Source organism: Chroicocephalus ridibundus, chromosome 2 (genome assembly GCF_963924245.1).
Source record: "Chroicocephalus ridibundus chromosome 2, bChrRid1.1, whole genome shotgun sequence".
NCBI classification, from domain to species: Eukaryota; Metazoa; Chordata; class Aves; order Charadriiformes; family Laridae; genus Chroicocephalus; species Chroicocephalus ridibundus.
In genome coordinates this window covers 144,501,721-144,525,852 of record NC_086285.1, presented here as the reverse complement: position 1 = coordinate 144,525,852, position 24,132 = coordinate 144,501,721, and the positions used below count along the sequence as shown (strand labels likewise).

The window sequence follows — 24,132 nt, the reverse complement described above, 5'->3', positions numbered from 1 at the left end:
ACTTTTTTTTTAATTCTTTATAAACAATTTATAGAAGCAGAGCATTTCCCATGATCAGATTTTTAGATATAGGTACACTCTTTTGCCCTCTGCTTAATCACTGTATTATACAAACCGCACTCCTCTCACCCAATTTTTAAAGGATGGTTGCTGTCCCTTACAACGGGTAATAGAAAAAACCCAGATGATAAAGTTCCTGCACGGAGGACACAGTGAAAGCTAAGCCAGATTCCTCTGCCTGGTTTTTGCTTATAAAAAGATCACACTTAATTAAGGGGCTTTTTTTAATTTTCTGACTGAGCATAATATTGGCAAAAACAAATCAGGCACCAGTCAAAACAAATAATCCCTTTGATTTCCTCCTCTGACGACTCGTACTGGTTGAGTGTAATTCATTCTTGAAAGAATTTCCCTCCCCAGATCCCACACTGTGAGCGGCTTTCAGCCCCGTGAACAAAGTGAAGTGGTCTCTGGCTTTCACGGGGAGGGCTCAGTGATGTGGAGAACTTTGGCAGGGCTACAAAGGCTCGGCAGAATGGAGGCAGTCTAAACAGATACGGCTGTTTGGTTTCTCTGCCGGAACCGCTGAACACAGAAGTAAACTGTATGAACCCTGTTTGCTCGCTCAAAGTATCACAAAAAGCACAGTTCATGATTAAGTCCGCTTTCTACTGACAAAAACGTGCTTAAAAACCCCTTAAACAACAAGCATGTACAAATGTTAAGTGTTCTGTACATACAAAGGAACTTCAGCTGAGATTGCTAAAAGCTTAGAGGAAACAAAGCACAAGGGACACAGACCAAGTCAGGAATTTTAAAGCCAGAATGCTTCTCGTTCTGCTTCTGTATTGGAAAATACCATTCTAGATTAGGCACTTAGTAAGAATCTCCAAACGCTTGATCTACACCCTTGTTGGAGACACTTTACACTTTATTTCCGGGAGGAAAAATAAATAAGGATCAAAAGACTCTTTAAAGCCAGCCTGATGCTCCAGGTATAAGACTGTTTGTCACGGAGCCACCTAACTGCTGCTTCCTCAGCACCTACCTCAGCTCTCCCAGCTTAATGAAGACACTGCCAGTGCCGTGGACTTCTACGAACTACAAATGGGGCAGACTGGGTCTAATTATACGGGTGCAACTGAGGCTTAATGTATCTCCACTTGGCCTCATTCTCCCCACTGGTCAGCTGCAGAGGGTGCAGCTTCAGCTCCCCTGAGCTGATCCTGCAGCCCCGCTGCCATGGCACGGGCGGGCGGGCAACAGCGCGCTAAGGCAATTCCAGTACTGAAACTGCATCAAAAAAAGAAAGAAGAGGATGCATTTCTGCAGCACAATCACTTGTAGCATCTTAATAAATCTAGGGCTCCACAATGTTCAAATTCTGTGTGATATCCCAAGTCTCCCCCTCCTAAGCCACAGTAAAATGATTTATTTCATAAAAAGGGTACATTAGCATGTCAAGCACAGAAAGCACCGTTCAAAATATTTAATTTTGCTGTAAAAACCTTTTATTGTTGTTGTTGCATGATTTTTTTTAGTAGTTCGTTACAGCAAAAGTGATTCGCTCCAAGTTACTAAACCAGTAATTTATTAATCATTCTGTCTAGCCTAGTAACTGCTGCACAAAATGCACTAAATAGATGTTACAAACTCTTTTTCCCTTGAGCAATTTTCCCTGGATACACAGCAATCCATTTGCAGCATGCGGAAATTAGCTAGTGAAAGGACTATAACAATTTCTTTTATCTTCAGGAGAATTTGAGCTCCTGAGTGCAGCGTCACTGGGAACCTCTTCCCCATACGCTTTCGAACAAGGCAGTAAATCAACAGTATCAAATCTACTTTCAGTTGCAAACATAGCAAAAAGCCAAAACCAGTGTCACAGGTTCAAAAAGACATCTCTATATAGTTAAATATTGAGAGTATGTTCGGTTAATATAGAATAATGCAGAAAATACACTGCGTGGGTTACCAGTGGTAGAGGTAAAGAAGAAAAAATACGCCCCAACAAGCAGCAAGTGAATCTCTTGGATTTAGTCACTGCACCTTGTCCTCCACGCAACCTCTTGAATAAATAGCTTTATAAACCTTAGCTGAAATGGAGTTTGCAGATAAAACTTTGGTTATTAGATATAATTTAAATAAAAGTCTCTGCTAAGAAACTCAGACGGATTCAATTTTCAAGGAAAAGTGAATTGTTCTTAACTTATTGTTTTATAAATACGTGCTCTGGTCCATTCCCAGCTCTGACAACATTCACTGAATATCTTCCTGATTAGATGGCCAAGAACAATGTAAGTCCATACCCAAGTATGTCAGATACATATTATTTGTGAGCCATCACACCCAGAAACAAAGCAACTTACGCAGCAAAAATTTCTCCCAAAGTTTTCCAGCTCTTCTTGGAATGAGCAGGTTTAAGTGAACAACAATATTCCTATTTCAGTACAGAATATGTATTTCTAGCCAAAGATTTTTCTCAAAAGTACGTAAGCCAGGCTGTGCAACACAAAAACTTTCAGCAACCAAAAAGAAGATTCAGCACATACAGCATTATTTTTTTTTGTAATAAAAATAAATTTAGAATACATTTTCCTTGGTACTTAAGATCCCCCTCATCATTGTGCCAGCACATTCCCCTGAATGCAAAAATAGAAATCTCTTCCTCCTAGCCCTCTTCCTGACACTGTAAGTAAAAAAATAATCTTATTCACTCAGAGGCATGCTTGAATAAGGAGGACACAAGCAGAAGGGAAAGTTAAAATCCTAATAAATGGATATGAAGCCTGATTTTTTTACTTGGGTGAATCCACCTCATCATCTGTATTCATTTCCCCTGGCAGTTGTCTCCTACCTGTCCACTGGCAGGCAAACTAACTGTAGAGATTTTAAAGAGTACATTTAAAAATGGACAGTGGCATCATGTACAGCATTAGAATTAAGGTACTAACATCAGATCTGGATTCTGCATTCAGCAGGAAACTACTGCAGTCAGCAGAACACTGGGATGGGAGCTCAGCTCACAGGCTGCTGCTATTTCGTATTTGCTGAGTCTTTGAAAAGCTGTTTAATTTCCAGCAAAAGAAAGAAAAGGGAAAAAAATATACAGATCATCATGAGTCATGGATCTGGCCTGCTGCATCTTTTGGCAAACTTAAGTTTAAGACAGTGATTACTAGCATCACGAATATTTGGGCATCCGTGAGGACTACGAAATCCAAGAGAATCCCCAGGCAAAGGAATGATTTCATCCAAGAGCAGAATTTGCACGCTGGACTGGGGACTTCAGTTTCTTTTACTTGATGGCTCCCGCGTGGGAGCCCTCACAGGGCCAGCCGCTCTGGGCTGTATACCACCTTGGACATGCAGTTCTCTGCCCGGGGAAATACAAACGCCAGACTAATCCCCAGTGATTTTCATTTACAAGTGCTCAATGAGTCCAGATGCTACCAGCAGGAAGAAGACAATGTCTCTTCAAATGCTTCTGCAGCCCAGACACAAATTGAGAAAACTTCAGCCAGATGCCATTTTCCTGCTTCTTATCCCGAATTCACCTACCAGCCTATCTACTGCGGGGAGGCCCTAAATTTTCAGTACAGATTTTCATGGGATTGGTGCTCCTTAGTCAGGTAGAACTCCCTACTCCAAAAGCCTGATCTTTCCCTGCCATTTAAGACACAATGTAAGGGACTGAAATCTAAAACTAGATCCATCCTTCACTGCTTTTTTTTTTTTTTTCAAAACTAGATAGATAAAAAATTCTTTATTTGTAGCTGCAATATCAGAGTAGCCCTAGCTGTCTATTAATCTCTGTAACAAGTACGTGTTAAACACCCACTGTCAGTGTATCATTCTGCAGGATGAGTACCTGCTATATGCTGTTTGTCCTTTAACCTATTCCAAGGGGAGAAAAACATGTATTGGAACGTCTTCTAAAAAGTTTTGTTTATTTTTGCTGGAGGAACAGTGTTTGCAGATGTACATGGTGCTGTATTTCCACGGCAGAGAAAGCTGCCTTTCTCTGGAACAGAAGGTCAGCGAAAGCCCTTATTTCCTGAGAAGAGGCTACAGGCCCTGGTCCTATCAGGCTCAGACCAACTTTGAAAAGTAACATCTCCTAAAACAGCTTTGTCAGAATGTGGCCCATCATACAAGAGGAGCATACCTACTGAGTTTACAGTTTTCATCCTCTGTTTTTAGATAGCACAGGCCCATAAAATTAAAGAGCAGCACAGAAGGATCAATACCTTGCATTCGACTAATTCACATTTATCAGTCTAGGATGCGTATCTTCAGTAGAAGACAGAAGTACCAGGTCTGCGGATTCTTCAGAATGTCTTTTTGTCCCACCAGAACTCTCCTCTGTCAAGTTCACCTTCATATAGCTGTTCTTCATTCATGAACTGATCTCACCTAAGCACAAGATCAATACAGTCTTGGTCCCATTACTACAGAAATACATGGTGAGGAAGGAAGAATATGTAGACTTTTCTCATCCACGTGTTATTGGTGCTTGAGTCCATGTTGTCTTAACAGTTCACCCCACAACTCTCTGAGGCTGTTGGAAAGCAGGAAGAAAGAACTGAATGCCAGGAGTTTCATCACCACTCACGGGGACTGCTTCAGGAAGGACTCTAAGCATTTTAGCAGAGAACTCAGGAAGACATGGAAGTTGTCTCTCTTTTAACCATTAACATTGCAACACAGGTGGCTCATCTTCTGGCCTGGACACCTACCATGCCAATTCTACAAGGCTGAATTCTGACAGACAAGCTTATAGTAAGTAGCCTTTGAGTAGTCCTTCTGTGGTTTTGCTTGGGAATGAGAGGTTCAGGACAGAAGAGCAGCTGGCACATTCAGTTTCTTTGGAGCTGCTTTAACGTGTAAATACCTGAAGGAGAACCTACTCTCCGAATACTTCCCTTTCCCATTCCCTTTCACAACACATAAATCAGAAATGAGGTAACAACACTGGGTAGGAGAGGCAACCCACTGTGGGTCACCTTGAACTCAATGAGCAATTACTTCAAATTTGTAATTGAAATAAACGTGCTTCACATGGGCAGCACTGCATGGATTACATCAAGTGGTCAACTGAAGAGGAAAAATCTCTTTAGAAACAATCAGTGGCAAACCCCAACCTCCAACTGCCTTCAGTTTTCCTCAGGACTTGCCCTTGCACAGTCAGCTCACCCCAGCCCAAACCAGCAATGCTGGGGAAGGCGTGTTCACCTCCAGTTCAGGCACTCAGCAGGAGAACAGCAGAGCAGGAGCACAAATAGGTAAGGGTTACAGAAAAAATCAAAATGGGTATTTCCATTCAGCTCTTCACTCAAAAACGTGCTCCTGGCCCACAAAATGACTGCCCGTTCGTGGCTGAGCCAAAGAGCCGCACAGGTCACGGACTCGAGACCCGCACAGCACTTCCTTCCTCTTCCCAAAACTGCAGCCTGCCACCAGCTGACTCATTGTGTCGACCACCAAAAAGTTTTCTATGCTTTGGTACTCTGCAGGCCGCGGTGCAGGAATCTGGCTGTAGCACACAGCTAAACAACTCTTCCTGCACTTAATTTCAAACAAATGGGAGAAGGGGGAAAGACTATCCACACCACTTCAAAAAGGCACTGCAGTAAGCCAGATGGTGGGGATTACGTCTGGGGGAAGGCTGCTGGTTTACAGTGATAGGACGCAAGGGGGAGGGAGTGAGAAATTTGGCATCCCCACCAACACAAACTTAGCACTGCAGTGCATTACCTGTTGCGTGGGTATTGTTCCAGCGGTGAAGATTGCACCTCCAGGTCCAAGACTGAAACAGCAGGTCACATTATGGTGGCCTGAATTCACATTTAATTTCTTTTTTAAAAGATTATGATAGGTAAGCTACTTACAGAGTGTTTTTATTCATCACAAATAAATATTTTCCTCACATTTACTATGCATGTGAAAATTTTGATATCTATGTGTCAATTTTGATATCTATCTATGCTACCGTTTTCCTTTGTTCTTCTTATTTTCAAAAAGCATTAAAACAAAGACTGTAAAAAGGCTAGTTACTTTCAGATCCCTTTTCCAAGGTTCAAAATTGTGATAAACATTTTAAATTTATCACTTTTTAAAATATTGATCTTATGTACTGAAACATACATCCAACCAATTCCAATTTCACCTGCAGAAGAAAATCTTTAAGGATGCATATTTCCTAAACCTGTACCAGAAAATCATTTTATTTTCTTCTAGAGGCAAAGGTTTTATTAAACCTGAGACACTGCACAGAAAATGAAGAGAGCTCTGAAAAAAAGGAAGTTCTTCACAGGACCGTCTAGACAACCTTAGATAAAGTAAGGTTTCTTAATTACTAATTCAGTAGGTCAGCTTCAGAGCAATTGCGCAGCATTATGCTAATCGTTTCAGATAAATAATTTCTGTGGATTATCATCTGATAGAGTTTATAACTGCAGCTGATTCACCAAGGAAGAGTGGGACAAATATCTCTCTCATTCTACACCACAAGAGATGGAGGCTTTGAGTTACATGCTTTTCCTTTGTCCACTGATGTAGTGACTCCACCACAGGCGGCCACGAGGATGGTCAGGAGCACTTGCCCTTGTTGAACCCGTGCTGGCTGTCTCGAATCACCTTCCTGTCCTCCATGTGCCTTAGCATAGCTTCTAGGAGGATCTGTTCCATGATCTTCCCAGGCACGTTACATTTAAATGAAAATGCAGTTACAAAGAAGATTCTTTCAAACCACTAAAACTGTATTTACAGCAATTTAAACAGTTTCAGCGTCACTTGATTTAAACAGCTAAAATTACTGCAAGCTAGATGCTTTTTCGTCAACTTCTTACTGGCTTTCGAAGATCATCTTAATTAAATCCATTAAGTGATTCTCAGTTAAAGAGGGAAAAGTTTGGTTGGAATTTTTTGTTGTTTTTTTCATTTAAACATACACAGCCTTTCCCAATTAGGGAAAAGTATCCATTAGAAAAAAAAAAAAAAAACGAAACAAAAAACTGAGATTTCTTTGTGCTTTTAACACAAACTTGAATTCTTTTAGCAAAACTGAATTTAGCAGCAAGTGATTTAATTTGACAGACACGCAAGTTATGTATTTTTCAATCTATATATTATTGGCTGGATCTTAAATAGCTAATATTTGTGCTTTGTGATATTGTAGAATCCTATGATGAAAGGTCCCTAAAAGAGCTTTAAATGTGCTAGATAGATAATTAGAAAAACAAAGCCAACTCTTTAGTGCAGAGGCTTTTGAAACAAACTGGAGCAACTGCAGCATGCTGAACAGTCAGATGCTCTCTCAGCAGCCTGAGCTTTTTTCAAGTGTGACTCTTCAACACTCCAACTTGTGGATCTGTCTAAAACATGCTTGCTCACGGGGCAGGATGTAATCTCGTTACTTTTATGCCATAATTTGTACCACACCTGCTAAATCCTAAGTACCTTACAACTGTTTCTGAGTGAATACGGCAAGGACCTTGTATGAGCCACCGGGCTGGGGCACATTGTACATTCGATTTCTGCTTCCTAAAAACCAGCAAGTCACATTTCATCCGGATGAGCGTTGATGATTCTATGAATTTGCCAATATTATTCTGATTCGTTGTTCTCTCCTCTAGAGTATTTAGTACTTTGTGACCTTGGCAACACTTGCAATCACATTCTTCATTCCCTCATCCTGGTCCAGTCACCACCAGATTCAGAAGGTCACACTGAAGCGTGACTGTGAACATGCCCCAAGTTTTTCTGAATTCACAGAAAAACCTGTTACAGATAAATGAAAATGGAAGTAATCTGAGTGTTAGCCATTGCTGCCTTCGTGCAACAAATAATCTCAAGTATTCTGAAAGGCTTGCTGGGTATTTTGCAGGGCAGGGAGGGCTGTTATATTGATCTCAGGCAGGAAACTGTGTGTGTAACGAAGTCCACAAATAAAAGAATAAAAAGCTTATATATTTTCATGTAATTTAGAGTATTATTCTTAGGATTTTTTTTTAAATGTAACCAATCTTTCAAAGTCACCTTATTTATATGTCTTTAAACTTAGCTGTATCTCTTTCCTGAAAGTCAGCATTTAGATTTGTCTAGGCAATTTTAAATTAAACTACTAAATTAATCAATGAAAAAGTAAATGCACCACACTTAGTGGGTAAGGCTGCAATCCAATTATTTTGTCGAACTTATTTGAAGGTTGGAAACTCTAATGAATGAGAAAAAAAATCATCAGACACGAGGTTGCTATAAATAGGCTTATTAACTATAGCCTATTTATATGCACAGTAGAAGAGCTGCGGTCTTCCAGAAAGACTTGCAGAACAACTTGCAGAACGTGTTAAGAGACAGTCAAATGAAGTATCATCTGAACATTAATTCCAGCTAAGTGAACAGATCCCTGGAGCACTTTAGCATATAAACTGAGGTCAGTGGGCTTCAGGCAGAAGTGGAGAACATAAATCCAAGACATCCCTGACTTCAGGTTTATAATGCCAAGAAACAAAATCATACAAGCAGAACAGACCACGAGCTGTATTATCTGCTTGCAAGATAAGACAGAGGAACATACTTGTCAACAGTCCAAGATCTTGTTTTTCCTTTCCTTCACAAAGAATAATGTGATCTCAGGTCCTCTTCCTGATTATTTGAAAGGGGAAAGAAGAGGAGGGAGGATATCATGTTTTAGAGCTCAGTAATCATTCTCCTGGCAAGAAGCTGGATGACAGACATTTCCCATTTGGAATGGTAGAATATGCTCTACTCTGCCGAGCAGCATACCACAGAAGAAGGTGTCCTAAAACTATCATATATACGTACATACATACATATATATACATGTATCTTACAGCAACAAATGCCATTAGAGTGAAGGAATATTATTTCATGAAATACCTTCTCCCATAAGCAGCACATTAAATTTGGCACACAGAGAGGAGAAAAATCTTTGTCCAGTTGACATCACTGAAAGCAGAAACTAAACACAATGATCACCAGATCATACACACTATTGAAAAATAAAGCCCAGAATTTTAAGTGATGCAGAAGTACTGAGACAGCATTAATATTCTTCCCTGCTGAGCTGAAATATTTAAAACACAAGGAAAATCCTACTTCTATTTGCTTATATGCACTCTAGGAAAAAACACCAATTTTGTGCAATTTCTGAAGCAGTATGCTTTACAGACTATTTCATCTTACATCATATTATCATATATAGGGTGGAGAATGGACTAATGTACATATGATTAGATTAAATGGGACACAGGGATTTTTTCTGAGTAATTTATAACAGGACATTGTACACTGTTCTTGAGACTAGTATTTCACAATGATGGTTGTAAATTCGAACACTGTGATAGAAATCAGATGTCAAGGGACTATGTAACTACCAGAAGAATACACATTTTAGTTTATTTTTGTACAAATTTGTAAACCAGTTTATTAAATAAGTGACAGAATAAAAACTAGTGGGAAAAGCAAATGCAGACTGTGAGGAACATACTTTTCAGCATGTATAAAGAGGCAAAACTACAGAACCTGTGGTGCAAAATACATTTTCTGTTAAAGACCCTGTAATACACCCTTTTTTTTTTTCTTTGCAACCTCATTAAAGAAGAAATGGAATCTCAGTCCTAAACACATAAACCAGTTTACTTTTCTAACAAGTGCTATTGAAAAAAGTCAACCATGTAAATCAGGAATTTGACCAAAATTTCCATTTACCTGTTACAATGAATTAAAATTACATTTGTGCACAATGAAGTCCTAGAAAAATTACGTATTACATCATGATATATTGTTGGTATAAGTACTGATAATACTTGAGAAACTCTATAAACAAAATTCATTCTTTGATCTAATTGAGATTTATGCCTGCCAGCCTCAGAAGATCTTTAACATTTTATTAACAATCATTCTGGACAAATTTTACTGGTATAATATGCCTTACCGTGTATTTTGCTTTGCCAAACCGTAATAAAAACTTTTGCATCACTGTGAACTACATTTACAATAAAGCTATAGTGGCAAAGTGCAAGGCCTTTCAGGTCTCAGAAGCCTACAGGACTCCTTCTAGGCAAATGAAACTGTATCAAAAGCTATATAAAAATGGTATAAAAAAACCAAGAACAAATTGCTATCAGCATTTTGAAGCACAGACTAAAAAAGCAACCAAAGTCTTGAAACTAATTCTCTCACACCAAATGTGGTCAGCTTATTGTTTTCACTGCCTCTCCCCACTCCTTGTTCTCACAAAGCAGCAATGTGATGCGTGAAACCCTAACGAGTTTACCCACCATTCGTCAGCCGCTTCAGTGTTTCTCAAGAATACTGTCTCTCTTCCCACTGAAACTATGAACTCCGCTAGAAACCCCGCTACATCCTTGCGAAACCATCTCTCTCAGCTGGTGCAACAACATGTTTCTTAGCATAACATCTCTACCCTCAGTATTTCAGTGTGACTGAGCCAACCAAGTTCTTTCCCCCTTTCACCTGGGCCCCAGCCCGAACATTTTAGATTTCACTGCTTTTAGCGTTATCCCTCCACTCCATGTTAGCTCTGTCCGCCATCTAAAATTTCACTATCAGGTCTTCCTCCACTTTGGTTCCGTGTGTGAGAACCTCTGAATCTGTGTCCAACAGCTTTCTAGATCCAGCCCACACACTCTTAGACACGCAGTTTTCCATCAGACTTACATGGAAAAGATGTACTGATGTATTTTTACAGCACTGTACTCATCTTCTGGACTGCAGACTCACTAGGACAAGAACTATCTTGGTAGTCCTCCTTCTGCCGTACAAGGTCAAGCATATAGTCCGCACCTAACAAACACAAACATACTACTACAGCTATCAGACTACTTCTGTAGTGAATAGTTGTTTTGAAACTAACCCTTGGCACTAGCATGTCTGGCGCCTGCTTATTCATAACAAAAACTACGATACAGTTTCTTTCCTTCTTCCTCCTCAATATTGTGGTTTCTTACTTCACGCTTCAGGCAAGTACCACATCTGTCAAACCCAGGACTACCCTTTAGATACTCTTGCGTATTAGAATGCAATAAGGATCCAGTGTAATTTTAGAAGATAACTTTTTCAATGTGGAGAGAAAAAGCTTTCACAACCATTCTGTAAACCCTATGTGTGTTTGTAAATTATTACCAAAATAAAATCCCACAGTAATTCTTTAAACTGCTGTGTGGGAGTAGAGACAAAGGAATGGGTGGGAAGAAAAAAAATATTACAGTGTATCTGCTTATACTCACATCATCAAAAGGACTACAAAACTATGTGCTCAGATACATTTGCTGACCAATAGAACAAGCACCGTTAAGTGTTTCTTTTTAACTTCTAGTTTCACAATTCAGTTGGTTGCAGTTTAAGAAGCAGAGAAGTTAAAATCCAACCAAATGCTCCAAAGAGTAGAGCACAGAGCAAAGGTCTAGCAAGTAGCTTTGGGCTGACACCAGACCGGACTCAAACAGAGGAAGAGGCTGGGGTAGACAGCCAGCTGACATGTATATGGTGATATCTATGCCCAAGCTCGGGTGAAAGGCAGAAAGCACCCTGTCTTGAGCTCACATCAAGAGAATCCAAATAGAACATGTCTATCAGGGTGACGGCAGCACTCAGTTCCTCCAAACACCTAGATGTCCTCATTCCTTGTCACTGTCCCCCTGGTGCTGCAGTAACCTAGGATATCACCAGTTGCATGCCAGTGAGTTGAGTTAGCACATGGAGAGGAGACCAGGCGCCGACGGTAAGTAAAGCTAATATGTTTTTTCTTCATATCGCAATAGCACTGGCAGCTACTGTGCCTCAGTTGGCAAGAGGAAGACCCTTTCAAAGAGCTGCTGGCTTGCCCCCACCCAGTAGAGCACATCCCTTGGTTCTGCTCCGGCATCACCAAGCTGAGAGACACACCAACTTCCAGTGTCTCCAAGATTAGCAGAGCCTGCTACCACCCCGGCCCTCTCCCCCACTCTCAGCTGCCCATTTATAGATCTGGTCTAGTCAGTTTGAAAATATCTGAACATTATAAAGGTCACATTACACTGCCGAACCTGACCTGATGCCTTCCAGCAAAATCATTTTTAAAAATATGTAAGTTGTTTTGAGTCTTTCTTCCATGTATACACATTCCCTTGTTCCATCAATATTTCAGACACAAAAGTACTACAATGCTTTTTAACTGTTACCCCTTAACGACATCAACCATGTATATACAAATGACTTTTAAGATGTATTTGTTGCATACCCAGATACTGAGGTTTCCAAAAAACATGCCTACTTCAGGGGGCATCAGTCATTCTGAGTTAGAAGGCAAACTGTTACCAAGTTCTCCTAGCAGAATTAGATGCTTTCAATCAGCTCTTGGGTTTCAAATGGGCAATTCAAGTTTTAGAAGATTTGCCAAGCTCTACGCCACAAAATTTAGCATGCACTTCAGTCTTAAAATTTGGTAGGCCTTCTAGGAGTTAAAAAAAAAGAAAAAAATGTAAAATGGTTAAGTTACAAAGAAAAATTTTCCTCCATATCAGTTTCATGTTAATTTGATTGTTTTCATCACGACAAGAGCTCTGTTTAAGAACAACTGATGGCAATATTGCCAATCCCACAAGGCACACTATAAAAAACAACCCCCCAAATTAATAGTACAAAGTCCTGTTACTAATAAAACAAACACCCACAGAGAGGGTACTACTTCTTTCAGCAAACATTTATATAAAAACTTCAAAGAAAATACATTTCCTAACAATGCCAGTGTTCTTTCTTCACCCTTTCTCTTCTTTCTTTTTCACCACTTCTCTTCTTCTTTCACATCAGTTCGCTATCATGAAGTAATGGGCTGGCACTCTCAAAACCCGATCTCCATAATCATCTCTTAAATTCTTTTAAATTCTCTTAAATTCTAGCAGGGACAGGCATCAGCTTACAGTCACAGAAGAGAGGCTCACAGAAGTGCACTTACAAATCCTTCAACATTTTGGAATGAATAGCAAAACAATCCACATGGAGAAAATGTGATAATGGAGCCATAACGTGATGGCACCAGACTCTTAAAACATTTCTACTCAAAGCCCTATTGTATGCATGATTTAGTTTGAGCATAGGGATATCTGGAAGCCACATCAAAGGGCTAATGGATAGACATTTTGTTAACATATGTAGAACTGATGCCAGGCCATAAAACAACATTGTACTGAGTATTACACATCTTCAGAGAAGTCTTTTTTTTTTTTTTTCCTGGGGTTGGGTTTTTTTTTTTGGTCTACAAATTATTTCTTCCCTTATGTGCATGAATGCCTAACAGGCTCAGAAGCCTGGACAATTTTAATGTTCTCTTGTTCCCTGGAGCTTTGCCCAGCATCACAAATTCTGAAAGAGGGCTGATTTTTGAAATAGGGAAAGGAAGAAGAATGAAAAAGTAAATAAGCTGCGATTTCCTTTGTAGAACAGGTTCTGTTACATCAGTCACAGATCTGTAAAGAACTTCACAATCTATTACCTTAGAATGTCTGTTTCTCAGGTCATTCCTAGCACTGCTACTTTCAAAGTGGTGTCCAAACTTGGCTCACAGCTACAGCACATTATTCAATGGTCTTTTATGCCTGTGGTGTTCGAAATAGAGTCACTTTTCAAATGGAACATTTTGTAGATATGGCACTCCATAAAAACAGGAGGCAAAAAAGCTGTATAGAGTGAATTCCTGGAACAGATCTTCAGGATTCCACAAAAGCCACTTATGAACTCCTCTGTTTCTGCTCTACAGTATTTATGCTAGATCACAAAATAATGAGCAACCATTAAATTTATGTACTTTGTAGGATACTTAGGAAACAGTTTTCCCATCACTTAGTAACTGTGAGATAAGTAAAAAAGCCCTGCACACCAAGAAATATACAGCACGGAAAGAGGCTGAAAGTCAGGATTATAGAAGAGTTATATCTTCATCCACTTTGATACCTTTTCAGTTAATCAAGTATTTTGTGGTTCCGTGTTTGGCACATTAGGTACGTTGAAGCCAGACTAACAAGAAACAGACGCTATTTATAGCGTTTCCCCAGAGATGGGAACGGTTGCTTCTGCGCTTTAAGACCAATCATGTTACATCTGTATTAAAATGAGAAGGCAAACATGTTTTACTGCCAGCTCTGCCTGAATTTCAAATGAAAACCACATTAGTTAACTTGTGAATTTCTCAGTCAGTCAGTCTCCAGTGTCAGCTTACATAGTTTAAATAAAACATCTCACCAATACACAATACAGTACAAAAGGATGCTAACGGCACGGTCCCAGGTTCAACAGCGTGCTTCAAAAACTTCTCCAAGCTAAAAGTCAGGAATGGAATGCAAATGTCTCTAACCAGCAATAGCCTGGACCTGAGCAGGTTCTGCTACCATACCCTTCTCATTTCACAAACTCTTTGGCTCAACTGTCAGCAGTCATACAGGCTTAAATACGTTAAGTCCCACAACACACAGGTTTTCCACTCTCGCTGCTGTCCCAAGCACCGTGAGAATGGGAACGGAAGCTTAGAAACACTGCCAGCACATCAAGCCATAGCACGTTTGGGCCCACTGCTTCCAATCTGTTTATATGAAGAAAAGCTTGATCTTGAACTTATTATCTTATAGGTATAAGCTTGCCTCCTTTGGGTACCTACAGGTACTTAGGCCTCAGACAGCACTAAACAAGGACCTCGGGACTGACAGAGGATGGTGGATGTCTCTGCTCAACGTGCACGGTCATGCCTGCTCTGACATTAGCAAGCATCCTGTCTAGGGAGAGCAGCCCTTCCCTAACTTAGAAGGAATAATACAAAGATAAACAGAACAGAGACACTGGTGAGACACTGAACTTTACTGACAGCATGACAAAATCCATTTCCTTTTTCTGTTCAGATGCTTTCTACACCACCTGAAAACTTGGCACTGCAAAGTCACGACTTACAGTAGGTTTCAAAGCACATTTTTCTTAGTTGGAGCAATTGATGCTAAAGCATTTGCTTACTGCTATTGGCTGGCCAAACAGAAAGGATAAAGCAGAACAGAAAACTTGAAGTATCAGTGGGTTCGACTTTTCAAAAGCACCTGCGTGCCTTGGGTGCAGAGCTGCCTCAAAAAGCAACAGGACATCTGCACCCATGTCACATCATCGCTCCTGAAGAGGAATGCATCCCTGAGAGCTTGATGCTTCACAAAGCAATAATTACATTTCTTTTGCTGCTTTAAGTTATGCAGAAACGTAAAAGTGTTGAAGTCAAGCACAGGTGCCTAAACAAAGGTTTGCAAGTTTGACAATTCTGAGTATCAATTTGGATGATATCAAACATTTCTTGCAACAGCAAAACAAAGCATGTATTAAAAGACTTTAAGAACACTAAGTCTAAAATACAACAAACTGTTAGGAAAATATGTCAGAAGTATTTAAACTACATTTTCTTCTGTTTCCCTTAACATTATTCTAGTTTTATTTTTTTCCTCCATCCATTGCTATATGCAAGAATCTACACAAAACACTTGGAAAAATGACTGAAAAAGGAGGAACTGAACTGGACATGCTACAAGAGCGCTCAAATAAAGAAAAAAAAAAGTAAGAAAAAACAGTAAATCGTTTTCGCCTTTAAAGGATTTTAATAATAATATTCAACATTGCTTGTAACAGATAAAATTTTCAGACAAATATTAGTTCAGTTCTTGGTGATTATTTTTAATAAATATGCTAAAATCTCACAGAAGGAATTAATGAATTATTTATAAATCAAGCAGTATATTAAATTCTGGTCAATATACAGATGAACACAAACATGTTTAACATGCAGTTACATCTAGAGCCGTACCACTTCTCACCAGATTTCTTCAGTATCCTACAGTGACCCTCATTTTCAATTAAGTTCTAGTTTTTTAAGTTATAATTTGCTGCAATACCTGTGACCAGTTAAGTTTCACAGGCTTCAGCCTAATTTCAAACTGTTTTGCTTTAGACCTTTGTAAGAGTGATACCACCCGCTGCTGATTTCTCACCCAGAGTTCAGAGATCCAGATTTGCTTTTGTTTCAATTCAAAACTTAAATTGAAATTTTGGCGCATGGAAATGGTACCTTTCTATTCCCCTGGATTTGTACTGCATTTAGAAACACTTTGGCTTGAAAGGCATTGTAAGAGTTTGGGTCTGCAATGTATTTTATTGCCTAAATAGCTAGATGGTTCCCATTTTTACCAGAGTAACGCAATGGAATGAGCGTGGTGAAGCACCCATTAAGGATCCAAGAGGAACTGAGGACTAAAAAACCTAAACATTCACTTGTTTTATTTTCCTGTTTCTTGGTTACATTTTGAAAGTGTGTCCACTACCACTCCCATTAACATCAGCAGGGGGCTTGTAAATAAGTCTTTACCCAGTGTTTTCAAAAAACCGAGCTTCTCAGTGGAAGAAGTGAAGAGCTAGCTCCCAATCCATTTCATTACTTAAAGAAACAGAGCAGGACAGCAAAGAGAAAATCAAGTACAGGCAAGCACCTTAACACAACTTTGAAGGTACATTTGGACACTGCATAACCTGAATTGAAGTGTCAAATTTTGAAATACACGTAACATAATTCAGGAAAGATAGCCTATAAGCTGGTTAGAAGTATGGCTAAAAATTCAGATGACGTAAAATTAAATTAACTGTACCCTAATTTAGAAGTTGGGGCATTTTCTTTAACTTGGTAAATACGTGTTTCATGAAGTTAGACTCACAGGCGATGGTATGTAAACCAGTCAACTATAAGGGTAGTTACTTTTTCCCTGCCCAGTGATAAGCTTCTGAAACTGCACATTCGTGCTAACGCTGAGGGTCTCTAGACATCACAAGCCGGAGCTACAGAACTACCGTTTCAGAAAATCTTTTAAGAGCTATGCCTGGTTTAAATGTCAGAGATAGTAATTCTTATTTTTCATTGAAGTTAGAAAACTACAATATTTTAAAAAGAATCGTGGCTCAGCAGATGTACTCTAGTAGCAATTTCTAGTGCTGCTGCAACTGAGGCTGCATCAGCATTTTCACAATACACTATACTGCCAGAAAAATCATTCCATGTTGTAAGCTGACATAGAAGACCTCATACCAGGCACAAATCCTTCTGCACCACAATTTTAGTTTGTATGATTTTTGGCTAAGAAGTTGGAAGAAAAGAGAAAGCAAGAAAAAAAAGTCTTAAAATGGAAACAAACAATTTAGGATTAACAAGTGTTAAAACAGAATTTGCAGATACTTTTTAGCGCCAATGGTTTATTCCTCCAAACTAACACACACGCACAACTCCTGCTAAACACAGCAATGATTTGCACAAGAAAAACCATCTTCAAAACAGTTAAACTGACACCCTGCATTCACTTTTACATTTGAAGAAAAACTTAGGCAAACAATTTTATTTCTGGACAGCAGAACCTGGCTTATTTGCCTGATCAAGAAACCACTTGAAGACTATTAACAGAACAATAAGCAAACCCCAAGCACAAATCATTACGGCAACCTTAGCTTACTATTAGTTATTTAGAACATGTTAGAAATGAGTCTGGAGGTTTCAAATCTGCTACCTGAAATAGACTGAAAAGCTGAGATGTCTGAAAAGTAGAAAGGTAGGCGAGTAAGAGTTACTCATTTGAGGGATTTCTTCAGGTTTGTTTTTTCATATTTTTAAAGAACAAAGTAATTTTCCTTCTGTATATTCTCACTCACCTGCTCCGGGTACTTGCTTCCAACTATCTCTGCCACAGTGTTAAAGGAAGGAGAGTCTGGATAGGTCTTAGCCCCCATCTTCAGGTGCACAACGATTTTAGTTCCTCGTAAAGACATTCGTGACATCATTTCAGCATCTTCCACCGAGATGCAAGCAGTGGGAATGCGGGGCACATCAGGGTGGTAACTCTGCCACCCAGTATGTGGGCTGTGAAAAGAAAAATAAAACCACAATGTTAACAACTTAGCTCCGTAAGTTATCATCGCTATTATACAATTATTAAAAAGAATAGTCACTACTATCCCCAACAGACTCTCAAAAAGGATGTATTTACTATTTTTAAATAAACCTTTCAATAAAATACAGCAAGTGTTTTTATAGTAATCAGTATAACTGACTGTTAGCATTCTACATGTCTGGAAAGCTATTCTGTGTCACCTCTCTTTAGATCACTGCCATGCTTTAACATTACACTAGTACATGCTCCGATACCACACTTCCTTCACTGCTTTATCATGAAAAAAAAAAGCAATAAAAAGCCAGCAAGTGAACAGTTCATAAGAAGTGCATTTTTTATCCTGTGACAAGTAATGAAATTAAAATTCACTACTTCAACTATTTCAACATCAGACTGGAGATTTCTTTGAAGAGCACTAATATGAGAGACTTCAGGAAAAATAAGACAATGAGACCATTAAAAAAATACACGTGCATTTGTTCTCATTACACTCAAAATTTCCACTACTACCTGTAGACAAAAGAGGAAAAAAATATAAAAATCCAACAAATAACTTTACACAAATTACACAAAGAAAAAGAAAAAAATATGCACCACTATATGTAAGGCTTCAGTGTCTTCCATTAAGGAACAGATATGCCTTATGGAAATAAAAATAGGGAAAAAAAAATAATAATCACAAGGTTCCTCTGACATTCACAGTGCAATATGGAGTGACTTCTCCTTTCTTCTCAGAAAGCTGCAGACAGTTTCATGACTATCTAAAGCAATTATTTCCCTTCCAGAGGCTCCTTCTACCACCGCTGTGTGCAGAGCTAACTGGAGTGAGTGATTCCACATCTGACGTCGCAGGATCACTAGAAGGTAATGGGACAAATTCCTTAACAAGTTCCTTCAATGTTTTTTCACGTTTGGCCACTGTTTACATATTTCTCATTTTCTGTTGCTTCTGTTGAGATCTTTGGATCTGACTTGCAGAAGTACTCAGTATCACAGCTGCAGCTGAAGTCAACATTTTTAAAGTGAAGTTGCATATAAAGCCAGATAAAGCGGGAAAAAACATGTGTGGGAAAACAGAGAAATCAGGATCGAGATGTATGCACAAATTCACAAATACTCCCGATATTAAATCATTCATTGCCTTCATTTCCCACTTGTAAAAAGGGAATAAAAACACTCTCTGTTTTGCAGACAGGAAAAAAAAGAAGGGGAATAAAAGTACGCTTTGTTTCAAGAGGACAGACTCAGTGAAAAGCCTCCTAGATGAGTTCCTGTCCAACCTGCTCCGGGTGAACATCCTTTGGCAGGGAGGGTTGGACTAGATGATCTCCAAAGGTCCCCTCCAACCCCTACCACTCTGTGATTCTGTGAACACTTGAGAACCATTCTGATACCATGATAATGATCAGAAATCAACTGGTATACATGTCCTAAATCCTAAAATAAGGTTAGAACTGGGCATTGAAATATTAGGGTAAAACTCTGAATAAGCTGCTCTCCAGTACTCGCCATCTTCTGCAGTAAATCTGTAAGCTAAAATAATATATCTGCAACCCTTTATGACAGTTCTACTTTGTAATTCTCACGTTTCAGTCGCTACTCCAGAGGTGTTTTCAAAATACATAAAATAGCCATCTAGAGGCTTCTTCAATATTCTTATGAATATGATATTTGTTTGTTTGTCTCAGTTACTAAACTCTGACGTTATCAGTGAAATGCCAGAGAATTCAGTTTCTCAAGGAAATCTCTAAAGCTAAATCATACCTTTATTACATGTTACCCTCTAAAGCTAAATAGTATCTTTACCTACATGTTATCCTATGAAGAAGGGCTAGAGTTGAAGCTTTCAAACCAGATTACAGACATTCTTCACATCGGCTGTTACAAATTTTAATACTATTTAGCCATATATTAATAATAGAATCGCAGAATGGTTGAGGATGGCAGAGACCTCTGGAGGTCATCTTATCCAACCCCACTGCTCAGCCAGGGCTACCCAGAACTGGTTGCCCAGAACCATGCCCAGAATACGTGAAAATCTTCACCTATAAGCCTACTTACAATAGCAGACACATTTTTATACATTTAAACAAAAATTTAAAAAAATTTGGGGGACTTTTAAGACTTCTAAACCGGAAAAAAAAAACCCTTAATTCCTGGAGGAGATGTGGTGAGGAGGAAGGGAGAAATCTACTTTGTAAGGATATAGATTAGGTAAAATGGGAGAGATTATTCAGCTCTATTTGTTTAGATGAATAAATCCTTCTCAACAAAAACAAGTTATATTGTAATCAATAAAATAACCCGCAGAGTAGATACGTATAAACATTTATTTGAAAAGAAAATACTAAAAATCTGTTACAGAGGTCTTACGGGAGCTGCTTCAGAGCGTAGCCAGATCTGTTTATTAGGTGGCAACAGTTTAGGAAATTATTGCTCCCAGTTGTTTATGGCTGAACCTCACACAAATGTCGGTGCCCCTTCTCCTCATCAGCTTTGCAGGTTGGGTGACCCATTGCTCACCTTTGAAATAACAGTTACCCAGGTACTCAAAATCTCTTGTGCCATATAATCATCCCCGAGTGGGATAAACTCACATAGACTTATAAATTCAGCTCTTATATTTTTTCTTTCCCTTTGTCCCTGTAAAAAAAAGAAGCTCCCCTGACCCCCACTTTTAAACTGCGACAATTTGCTGTTTATGTTTAATATTTCTTTGAGTGTTTGGGGATATATCCAGCATGCTAACCAGGAGACTTTCCAAAACACATAACATAAACAACACACCGGGAAAAAAAAAAATAAAAATGACAATTTCATGTATTAATGTTCAGAAAAACCCCTACATTCAACAACTGAGTAGAAACAAACAGTTCTGCTCACTTTAAATGAATCCATTCACCTGTGTCTTCTGGCAAGATTATGTCTTAGTACTAACATGTCATGTACTCTGAACTGCAGTAATTCAAGTTTCATCACTACCTGTATTGATTTCACTCTCCTTGTTATTTCCCAGATGCTCAACAAAAGAAACCCCTAAAACTATGTTTGTTTCTTCAATATAAGTAGCAATCACATTTCTTTCAGACGCTTATTCCTGACACTCCACCACAACTGTGAATAAAGCTTCTGACAACCTGCTGAGATGCACGCATGCTTACACACCCCACATGAACGAATGCTTGCAGGTACAAAATTTACCCCAGCTGGCCCCAAAAACAAACCTTGAAGTCACCTTGCCATTTTTATGCTCAAACTACAATGCCAAGATTACAAAGGTAAACCCAACTACCCAAATTAAGATATTTTGGCACAGGCAAGCAGAGCCAGCAACTGTTCAGACGATACCAGGACCTGTAGTGAATGGACGACTGGCCAAATGATTGCCACAAAAAGGGAAATGGACCCTAAGCGTTACCAATACAAAGGCACAAGGCAATACCACAGTACTGTATATTCCTAAGGCTACCAGATGAACTTGCATAGAAAAAGTTTGCAGCAGACACTAAGCATCCTGGGATATACCTGATTAAAGTTTACATGCATGCAAAACATGCCATGTATTAAGTATATCTACATAATAAATTGCTTAATAAAGCGTGAAAGAGTACAGCAAAATAATTTCCAAGTAAAGTAAAATTAAGCCCCTTTTATGCAGAGATAACAAAAAATTGGAAAGGCTGCTGGCCCTATGGCAAGACCTGAGCAAAAGTTAACTAAACAAAATAGAAAAAAAAATTACTGGCAGACTCTGGGTATAACAGATGAGGATGGAGAGAAGCGGTCCTGGGTTTAGCTAAAAACAGGGTGAAGAGGATGTAGTTCTGGAGAAAGAATCTGGTATTGGTAGGCAAGGAAGATTTTTATTTTTTTTTTTTCACTGAGTCTGAACAAACACGGCTTTGTGGCTATTCTTTCTAAAGAAAAAGGATATTACTAAAAAAAATAATAAATCTGACTTGCATTTAACATGCCCTGTCCCTTCAAAAAGAAAAGAAAGAAAAGCATCACATAAAACCAGCTAGGGAGATTACAAAGCAACCCTGACTTGGAATCAGCATTCACCTTTGCAACACCGGTACCCACAGGCGAGCACGGTGCACCTCTGGCATTTCCTGGTAATACCTGGGAATGATGGCAGCTTCTGCTGCTTCAAACCCACCCTCTCTCTGGAAATGCTGTCATCCAGCAAAGCCTGAGTTCATTTTGCAAAACTTTAAGGGTAATTAGGCCACTTGATATCTAACATAGTCATACCCCAATACCATGGTTTGGTGTCCAGCAGAGGAGAGGTGGTGGATTTTACTTTTGTTTTCTTTAACAAAAGCATCTGTTCTTCTGATTTTAGATCTACTGGATCACCTCATCTCCATATTTAAACTACGTAAAAAATTGAACATATCTAGATAGATTAATCCTTTATAAACCTATTAATGTTAATGAAAACTCATCATCATTTGGTCTTGATATTCCTGCTGGCAGGAATCAGATAAATAAAATGGTTGGGTTTTGCTTTTGATAAACACCTAGATTTCACATCTTGGAAAGCATTTAAGAGAGGTATCACAGTATGAATAACAAAGCAGAGGAAAGGCTCCAAAAAATAAAGCATTTTCTCTATGAGAAGCGCACATCAAATGACTAGTAAGAAACAGATGTGGCTTACATCTTACAGAAAAGTGTAAAGGAAGGATAAAAAAGTCAAGAGGCAGCTAGTTAGTTTCTCTTTTGAGTAAAATAATCAAATGTGGAGAAACTAAAAGGCGTGGATGAAAAGATCTGCTGCTGGTGTCAGGTCAGTTCTGCCTCTTGTTACGGCGGCAGCCGACATTGCATGCTTCGTTACTTTGTTCCTGGACTACCAACCCTTATCTCTAACATAAGCTAAAATGCCCAAGGACAAATAAACTGTGTAAGAACCAGTGCTTCAAGCCAAACTGGATGCTCTGATGAAAAACACTTCTCAAGTTGAAGCCTCAGGCAAAGATAGCCATCTCCTAAAGGGAGAAGCAAGCATGACATTACAAAAACTCTAACGTGACTACAAGGCATAAAACCAAAACTTGATTATACGAAAGCTTACAAAGATCTACTTCAGCCATAATGTGTATACACACACCCCCAATGCACAATTCTTCACACCAATCTCATAAAGCAATCTAGGGTTGGGAAACACAAAATGAATGTTGTCCAAGTATCTTTAGTTTACTCACACAAACATATTGTGAGACTCTTAATTACATACATGACAGTCTATTTCCTACAGGACCCATGCCACATTCCCTGTGTCAACCACATGTAAACTAAACATTCCTATCAGGTCAGCTAGTTTGCTACTATTGACTTAAATCATAAAATAGATTCCTGAATGGAACCATGACTATACTAATCACTGTCTATATCCATAGCAAGATCACAGCTGTGACTCTCAGTAATGAGCTCTCATCTTCTTCACACTTTGGCTGTTTTTTCACTTGTGTATTTTACATATCAGAGAAAACTCCCTCACATGCAATGCTTTACACTTTAAAGGAGTGATGGAATATCCTGTAGCAATACAGAAGGGGAAATGTACGCTGTTAGCTAAGGATAATAGCTATTCATGAGTGCCTCACTCCTCTATCTTTCTCTTCATCGAGAGCAGCATGGCAAGGGCTGAACTCCATTCAAGTAAATCGCCTTTTCCAGCACCATAAAGTCCTTACAAAACATGTTCTTGTGCACACACAGACTGTGTATATTCTTTCAAGATTCTCATCATTATCTGGATAGAGAAACTGAACCGTAACAGAATTAATCAAAATGTCAAAAGTATTGTTAGTCTTCTCAGAAGAATTAGGTCTTTAAAAATAAAATCAAGACTATTTCCCATTTACAGCCACTTGGCAAAACATAAAAGAAATAAATTCAGCCTAATTTTGTGTTTCTGACATCATTTGTCCCAAGATTCTCCTGCTTTGCTTGCTCCTTATATTAGCTTTGTAGGATTTGATTTCTTGGTTTACAGTAAGCTGAAACCATAGCAAGACTGCAAAATATGAATATGCACAGAAAATCTTAAAAAACTAAGAAGCAAAAACATCATGTGGTGCAAATATGGAATTAAATAATATAATATAGCAGTCCGTTACCAAGGATAGAATATTTGGAGTCTAGT

The 24,132-nt window shown here is 38.9% G+C and overlaps 1 protein-coding gene across 4 annotated transcripts in view; it reads right to left on the bottom strand.

The window, feature by feature from the left end:
* CPQ (carboxypeptidase Q) overlaps nucleotides 1-24,132 on the bottom strand; it is a 161,782-nt gene that overhangs the window by 84,269 nt on the left and 53,381 nt on the right. For all 4 annotated transcript variants that reach the window (XR_010070054.1, XM_063327242.1, XM_063327243.1 and 1 more), the window contains one exon: nucleotides 17,737-17,944. Coding sequence is in view for 3 of the 4 variants with exons in the window: in XM_063327242.1 (XP_063183312.1) it covers nucleotides 17,737-17,944 (208 nt within the window). In the remaining variant the exon portion in view is untranslated. The remainder of the gene's footprint in view (nucleotides 1-17,736; nucleotides 17,945-24,132) is intronic.